The sequence below is a fragment of the Pteropus vampyrus genome, unplaced genomic scaffold, assembly GCF_000151845.1.
Source record: "Pteropus vampyrus isolate Shadow unplaced genomic scaffold, Pvam_2.0 Scaffold131, whole genome shotgun sequence".
NCBI classification, from domain to species: domain Eukaryota; kingdom Metazoa; phylum Chordata; class Mammalia; order Chiroptera; family Pteropodidae; genus Pteropus; species Pteropus vampyrus.
The window spans coordinates 216,158-224,860 of NW_011888912.1; the positions used below are offsets into that span (position 1 = coordinate 216,158).

General features: G+C 45.5%; 1 protein-coding gene across 1 annotated transcript in view; it reads right to left on the bottom strand.

The window, feature by feature from the left end:
* Positions 1 to 423: 423 nt before the first annotated feature.
* The window catches only part of DENND1B (DENN domain containing 1B), a gene marked incomplete at its 5' end in the record, with an annotated part of 131,915 nt that continues 123,635 nt past the window's right edge, over positions 424 to 8,703 (bottom strand). The window contains 2 exons of the mRNA XM_023534765.1: positions 424 to 671; positions 1,275 to 1,485. Coding sequence (XP_023390533.1) covers positions 424 to 671; positions 1,275 to 1,485 — 459 coding nt within the window. The remainder of the gene's footprint in view (positions 672 to 1,274; positions 1,486 to 8,703) is intronic.

An 8,703-nucleotide genomic window follows, 5' to 3' on the forward strand; every position in this document is an offset into this window, starting at 1 on the left:
GGGATTACTCCTCAAATCTCTTCGGTGGAGGCATCACGACCATCCACGACCGTCAACAGCAGGAAAGCGGATCCGCGTGGCTTGGTTTAAATCAGCCCTTTGGTGACGGGCAGCCAGCTGACGTGTCCTGGTTTCCTGCAGCACAGGGGTGTGACTCCGATCAGGAAGCCACCCTTAATTCTGGAGCGAATGGGACCTTTCACCTTTCACCTGCTTCTGGCAGAAGTGCCACTCTCACGGCCGTGCACGGTGCTGAGCGGCCATGACGACAGGCACGTTTCCAGTGTACGCCGTCCCTCTGTGACTCGGGATCCGGGCTTTGCCGCACGTGGTTCCGGAAACGTGGCCATGGTGTCCGCCAGGGCTGTGTGGCAGTACCTGACAGAGGACAGTGGCTCGGAAACCGGTCTCTGGGGGACAATGTTAGAATCTAGACGTCCCCGTGGGTCCCCGGGACGTGTGGCTTTTACAGGCGTCCAATTCTTGCTGGAGTGGTGGCACCGGCGGCTGCTCCGGGCCACAGCGGTGGCCTGTGGCAGCGTCCATCGGCTCCTCTGTAGGCCCAACTTTCTGAGACCGCCGATCGAGAAGGGTGGCGGGGATGCCCTCCTGCATCCTATAAATGTCCCTAGGCCAGCGGTGGTGGCACAAATCAGCACTGTTCCCTCGACCTGACGGAGCCGGGTCGTCAGGTAGTGAGTGATCACAGGGCGACAGCCGCCGCAACACTTTCCAGAACGTTTTATCTCCCCGAGCTCATCGGAAGTTGGGCCTCAACTGTTGTCACGCTCAGAGTCCTCGGAGCCCTTTGCCCTGTTCGGCCCCCCACCCCAAGCACACGCCACGCTCTCCGCCTGCTCCTAAAGTGGCTCGGTCTTCGCACACGCAGACAAGGGCCTTGGCGCCCAGGACTCTCCAGGAGAGACGCGCACGCGTAACTCTAACAGGTGACCTGGACAGGTGTGCAGACGGTGAGAATCTGGCCAGCAAGAAGCTGCCACGTCGTGACCCCGGTAACTCTCGCATATCCGCATAATCGCCCCGTGACCCGTGAAGAGGAAGGGTCATCTGACATTTTCCTGCTCGGTCCTACTTACTTTCCAGCACAGAGGTTTCTGTTCGGAGTTTAACGTCTGCTCCTTGCCTTTTGCTACCTCTTCCAGCTAAAAAGGGAAGCTACTCACGAGCCTGAAGTCCCGCCCCTACTGGCCCTGTCACTCAACGGAGCTAGCTGGTGACCCCTAGGTGTCCCCACTAAACTCTGCGACTCTCACCTTCTCTGTTCCGGCTACTGAACTTAGACACGAGATTTAATGCTCCCACAGTCCCCAAGTCACTCTTTGCCGGTAGTTTCTCGGGGCTCAGACCCCCAAGGTTTGTGGCACCCCCAAACTCCACTGAGGCTGTTCCAAAGCGTTCAAACATCACCGGACCCTGGAATCTGATTTTTAAACCAGTACATGTAATATTGCCCTTACATGCATTCTAGATGGCAGAATTATTCAGTTTACTCATTTAATGAAAAAAAAAAAAATCACCAAATGTCTTGCGTTTGGGGCCAAGTGCAACGCACGGAATTGAAATCGAACATGTCATCAGAGCTCTTACCTGAGGGCAGTGGCGGAGAGGACGACAGTAGGCACTGGACACGGATGCTTGTGACAGGACACCGTGCTGCGGTCCAGGGCGGGGGAGGGGCGGGCCTCCGAAAGCGACGTTCCCACGCGGGGGGAGGCGGGAACGGGCGGCAGGAGAGAGAAGGCGGAAGCCACTTCCACACACACTGGTCTAGTGACATGTAAAACACGACAGGCTGAGAAAGGTTAGAAAAGAAAAAGGTTCAGCCCGCACGCGAGGGACCCAAGACGCATCACAAAATAAGAGGCAACTCACGAGCCAGAAGTCCCGCCCCTGCTGGCCCTGTCACTCAAACGGTCTACAGTATCAAAACGAGATCATGGCCTATCACACTGCCAAGGGTCAGATTGGGCCAGAATTCCATCCAATCATTTACATATAAATAAGCTTGAAATGACCTCTGAGCTCCTTCCTGCTACGCTAACAATTTCGAAACCGTTAAATAAATGCATAATCACCGAAACAAACCAAATGTCAGTTGCTTGTATATATTATTCAGTTGAAACCTTAAATTTCATTAATCGACAACAATATGTGAAGAAAGATTATCCTCGAATAAGAAGTTTCGTATTTATTCAACCAATAAATGAGGAGGGGCCAAATATTTAAATTATCATTTGGTTCGTGCATCTTTTAAAAGTATGGATAATACCTCGCTAGTCTCTAATCTGAGAAAATTCAGTCATAGTTCATGCAGAAATGACTCCAGGCTTTATTTCCTCCAGGATTCTGGGCTTTAGAAAGAATTTCCTGGCTACTTACTTGTGTATCTTCCTCTCCATCCTAAGGCCAGCGTTAGTCTGAGATTTGCGCTATTACTCTAAGCTCAACACTGTTCCTTGTATTTTCGGTGTTGTGCGTCTGACGTGAATATTTATTGTAGGCCATTTCCAAAGGACAGCACGCTTTGTGTATCATACTCGTGAGAGAGTCGACAGAGACCTTAAGATGCTTCCAAAAGTCTGCCATCTTGAACTCATCATATTCTGTCCAATTTCATTTCACATAAGCTTTAAGCAACTACGATGAGCCTGACATCATGCTGAGAACTGGAGACTCAAAGAGGAACTAAATGAATTCGTGCCTCCAAGAGAATGAGTCAGGAGAGGGTACACTGGCCTCGTCAATGGGGACATCGGACTAGTCTGTGCACATGAAAATGAGTTGGTTACTTAATTTTTCCCACTCTGATTTCTAACAGAACAGCTAGGAGCGATAGACACAAATTAACTGTTTGTTTGAGCTTCTTGTGAGCCTGGGCCTGGGGAAGGTGGGCAATGAGTACATCGTCACAAAACAAGGGGGTGACAGTGACACGAGAGATTGTGCCGGGAAGCTATGGGACCTTTACTAACAAGATGGGGAACAAAGTGAACTTATAATATCTAGAGCGGTAGCTTCGTTCCACTCAGCATATCCAGGAGAATCACTCGCTTATCGAATTCTCCTTTGTACAAATCATGAAGATTTTGTTCTTCGATCTTTAGATATGTTCATTTCAACAGGAAATGGACCTTCGCTCTCGGTGGAACCGTCACGGCCCTGGAGGAGAAGCCCTCCTAGTCCCTGCGGCACTGGTCACTCACTTTACAGCGTCTCTTCTCCGTCCTCAATGCTTAAAGCAAGGTCACCAAACACAGTTGACGGACTGGGGTAGCCCGGCACTCACGTACTTAGTGACACTCTGCGTGCCTACCCTGTGACTTCAGAACCCAACACGACTCGTTGACCATACAGGAAAGAATGGGTAGCTCTCGAGCAGACCTGTCAGGAAGACATGGGCAGTGGCAAGGCAGAGGTGGAGACGGTGGGGTCCTTCCGTGCGTCACCTAGAGAGAGGAAGGGGTGACTGGACGATTAAAAAAGAGAGCCACCCCATGCCAGGTTTGGATTATGACCAATTTTATTTCATAGCTTCATTGTCGGGCACTTTATGGTAATGTGTAGTTCATCCAATATTTATTTTTGCATATTTTAAAAAAATTCCCCAAACAGCACTTTTAGACACAATGTCCTCCCCTAGTAGTCAAGTGTCGAGATGATTTACACTGCAGCCTCGAGGATGCGAGAGCAATGAAGCGGTCGCCGTGCTGGGTGGTCGGTCTTGGCCACGTCCTAGTGAAAGGCTCGACCCTTTGAAATAGTCATTCCATTAAAGCCAAAGAAACAAGCTTCGAAGAGTCCGACGTTGAGCCTCTCCCATACCTTTTATGCAAAAAAGTCCTTATGCCTTTTAAGTCGTATGCATCATGCAGTTCATACTTGTTTGCTGTTTCAGGCGTGGCTCTGAGTTCTAGATCACAGCAGATTGCAGAAATCTCATGTTTGGTATACGGTTTCTCAACGGTTCTCGAAATCACGCGACGGAAGTGACACCAGCTGAAGGCCGGTGGCTTCCGCCGGCACAGAGTTCTAATTCTGCCCTGCCCTTAACGTCACTCGATCGGCCAGAGGTGGTTTGTTAATGTCCTTCAAAGGCTCTCACCTGAGAACAGAAATCACAGTGACAAAGAGACTCAGAGGTTTCTCACGTTAAAGAGGTAATCTGTGTGTAACTTCACGACCTTTGAAGACAGACGATTGCATATTTTAAATTCCTTCACTACGGTATGATTTGGAAAAAAAACAGAGCTTCCTGGACATATAGCATCCAGGTACCATCCTCGCTCAGTACCTTGTTTATTATTACTATTAATTTTTTTTGGTATATTTGCATATTGCATCCAGAGCTACAGATTCTCCACAGTGCTTTTCTGCCTGATTCAAGTATAATAAAAGTAGAAATCTATAGAAGCTCTAAGGTTAAACAAACTGTGCATTATACAAAAATTAACTTGATTTACAGACAGTCAAAAGCGTTGGCAATGCCCTTTATAAATCTCACCAAAGATCGTCCCAAAGGCTATTACAGTCTGTATATGTGGTCATCACCGTGCAAATGCCAGTTAGATGTATGTGGCACAGGCTGGATATTGGTTAGACGTACATGGGTAAAATCAGCATGTTGCATTATATACATTTCTTTTAGAGTAGCAATATTGTCAATACTAGTCTAAGGTTCAAGATTTGCTTGTTGCATATTTACTGTTGCTGAGGCAGTTAGTTACAATACAATAATGCAAGATCCACAATTATTTTAAATAAACAAAAACATCTCTCCTGCCAACAATATAAAGAATATTTCCCCCTAAAATCACATAGAACATTGCTACCTACAGTTTTACACAAATATTGAAAAACGTGACCTCACGGCATCTGCTGGAAAAGCAGATAAGCATATTTACATGAACTAAAAACTGTGCAAGGAAAAATATTGCACGCAATCCTATTATTTTCAAAATAAAGTATGCTTCTTTCTAAATACCCATAATTCCCTCTCTTGACCAAATCACAATGTCGACTGCTTTGATCAAAACAATTCTGCCTCTTGGAGAAGCTGCAAGACACAGGCACAGACAAATCTCTGGGCTTGACCGTGGGTAGGACGCCGACCCTGTTGGGGCTCACGAAAACCTTTTCCCACGTTAGGAATGCCGTGGGGGATTCGATTCGGGTATTCATTTGACATTCTTAAATTTACATTCCGACTTACAAATATCTACCCAGGATTGAGGTCTTGTACGCTAAACATAATGGAATTTGAATTAGAAAACTTATTCAAGAAAATCATCTTTTCCCGAAAAATCCAAATTTTCCGGGAGAGAAGGAAGATCTGCCGATTATGAGAAAATTCACAGTTTTCTACTCTGGGTCATGAGTCTATTTCTTCACCTTACTGAAGAAACAGCTAATTCATTTAGTCCCGGGTTCTATGATTAGGAGATTGGACAAAAAGCTAACGCTAGCTCGGTCACACACGGTTCTTATTTAAAAGGCAGGGGACCGATTCTAGAGAATGCTGTTATCAAGATAAAGACAGTAAAAACTGGATTCCCACACCATGCAAACACATCCTCCGTTGGTTCCACACCGAGTAAAGTGGCCCCAGGCATTGCCAAAGTGTCATGGTGTGACGGAGTCCTGTGCTGCTAGGCTCAAAGACTGATTCTCCATGAGTGGTCATGGAGAATCAGATAAACATGTCACTTAGTTTCTGGGAGTCCCAGAGTCTGGCCTTTAAAAGTAGACATCTTAGATAGCAGCATTATGATCCATACTTCATATAATAACACAGAAAGCTAATGAATTTAGAAGTGGCACAGTGGTCTTGAACTCAGAGCACGTGTTAGATAAAGCAGCTTTAAAGGACTTTTTTTTTTTGGTGTGAGAATCTTAGGCTAATAACTTCTAAGCAAAATTTATTATTATTATTATTATTATTATTATTATTATTATAGACTTGCACTTTCTTTCCTTTTAGCTGGTTCTTTCACTGAAGGGACTATGTCACCTGTTTCCTTTCCCTGCATCCTCAGCCACTGTGCCCAGCACAAACAGCCAAGAAATGTTTTCTAAATGAATGCGTTATTAATTTTTAATCAGAAAAGCAATCATGCTAGATTTTGATGCCTTTCGAAAAGACGCTAAAGTAGGTAACCACCAAAACATACCACTGAACAACACTTTCACTTAACAAAACAAAAGCCCCTAAATTCACAGCGACTCTCCTTCCCCATCCCCCCCACCCCCAGAAATTTCTAAGGGCAAAAGGACAAACGTTAGGTTGGCATTTGGGGGCCTGTGTCCTGTTCAGAGGCCACAGAAAAGTCTAGGTACAGAAGCCATCGGTCTCACTCACGTACACAATTCTCTTGTAGCACAGGTGTTATTTCTTCAAAGGGAAAAAAAAAATCAAACAGCAGGGGAGTTTACAAATATTTGGCTTAGTTGTAATAAATAAAATGAACATAGTAGAAAATAAGATAACACTTTGTTTTTTCTGGAACTCACCTTAATTTCACTTCATTCTCCCTAGAGCCACCAGAATCCCACGCAGTCTCGTTTAAGACCTGACTCTGAACGCTCGAAATTTTAATGGTTTGAAATACTAACACTTCTGACTAGTTTTTTGGGGATTTCTTTCCAAGAATAATATGCAGAGTTTTTGTTCTTACTTTTGTTTCTCATGTGGAATATAACGGCTGATTTTGTATGTTAAATAAGGCACGGGTCCAGTTTACAATACTTGCGAGTAGCTGAATGTCCTCAAAACAACACAGGGTTATGGTCAAACATTTGCGAGGTGACTGAGGGGTGGGAAACAATGTACATTTCTAAGGCCATGATGTTTATTAAGCAAAAATGGGCTGAAATCCAGATTTGGCCTAAGCTACACTCACGCTTATCTTATTCTTCAGACTATGGATTCTGAAGGGAAAAAATATCTCCTTGCAATATTCATGTTAGGAGGCTCCTTGACGTGCTTTCAAAGAATCATCGAGGAACATGTGCCGAGCAGATTAAGCACCTGCGTGACATCTTCCCCTTCTCATTTAAAACAGCTCTTCTGATACGGGGACTTCAGGAGCTACATATTTCAATAAAGCAACATGGAATTTTATAATGAGTGTGTAAAAACAAAAGTAGACGAGAGTCTTACTTTTGCGTTTAAAAAATAAGAATTAAACACTTTTTTTCCTTGATACATACAGAGTCCATCCTTACGAAGGAAACAAAGTTCGTGTTCCTTTACAGACACGAATGAATAATTACTGCAAATAAAACACATCCAATTAGATTTTGGAATGTAGTTTAAAAAAGAAAAAGCTTTGGTCATTTTCTTTAAGTTATTTAAAGACTGACCTGAATAAATATTTTTAAGCAAAGTTTTTAGCAAACCCACTTCGGGATTTTTTTTTTTTTAAACTGAAAATTAAATTCTTTCAGCAAAGATTTTCAAGTACAGTCCCGATGGGGTTCTTACTTTCCTTAAAATGACAATTTTAAAGAATTAAGCATAACTAGGGGGTATAGAGAATACAGATTAATTAAGCAGGACATCCCTGGGTTTATTTTTTCTGATTACACCTGCCAATCGAGCCCGCAGGGGAGGACACAGGAGCCTCTGGCCCTTGGGTGTGGGCCGTGCACAGGGACCCCCTGCCAGGACCTGGAGGGGCAGGGACCGGGCAAACAGGACCTCAGCGAGGTGGCCGAGGCCAGCGCCACACAGGTCTCGTCGATGGTATGCCGCAAGGACAGCGGCACTCTACGTCAGTAACCCCCTCCCCCAAACCCCTCGCCCCAGTGGGACCATGATCAGGAAACCCGACGAACCCCGACAGGGGGGGCGTCCCACCCGATATCTGACCAGTGCTCCCCCAAACCGCCAAGGTCATCGAAAGCAAGGCAAATGTGAGCGACCGTCACAGCCAAGAGACGCGACGGCCGAATGGCACGCGGCGACCTTGGAGCAGCGACCCAGAGGAGACCTGAATTACGCGTGGACTCTCAGTGCTGGGCCGTTGAGGGCGTGAGGTCTTGGTGACGGGGAGACACGGGCGGGGAGGGACACGGGGGGCGGGGCGGTGGGACTCGGCACTTCCTTCGGGGTTCCCCTGCAAACCCCAGACTTCTCAAGGACACAGTCGATTATTTCGAAAAGGAGATTTGAAATGATTTAGCTAAGTATTAGTTAAGCATTTAGACAAGTATTCGGTAAGGGAAAAAAAAAAAAAAGACTGGGACATTGTTTTTATCGGGACAGTTTATGTGGCATGTGGCTCTCTGGGGGCAGAGCCTGGGAAGCCCAGGCACACGGAGAGGCTGTGAAAATGGTTAAAGTGTCTCGTCTGTAAACAGTGGTCATTCATTTCACATTGTCATTCAGCGCTTCGTGCATCTCACCGCGTGAAAGATAAATGTGGACCTTGATACTTTTTGAAAAACATGGCTGCGGTATCCACAGGAAAGCTTTTTTAACTGAAAAAAAAAAATAAAATAAAGAACTTTGCCTAATAGTCAATGAATAGAAAAAGGCATAATTGCTCTGTAGAACACTTATAACTTATCGTTCAGAATTTACAAGTAATTCCATAAATTATTTAAGTAGGCTGAGTACAGGTGTAAGGTTAAGGCAGTTAGTGGGTTAACGGTGTCAGCAGTTCGAGGGGGGCTCTGAGAAGT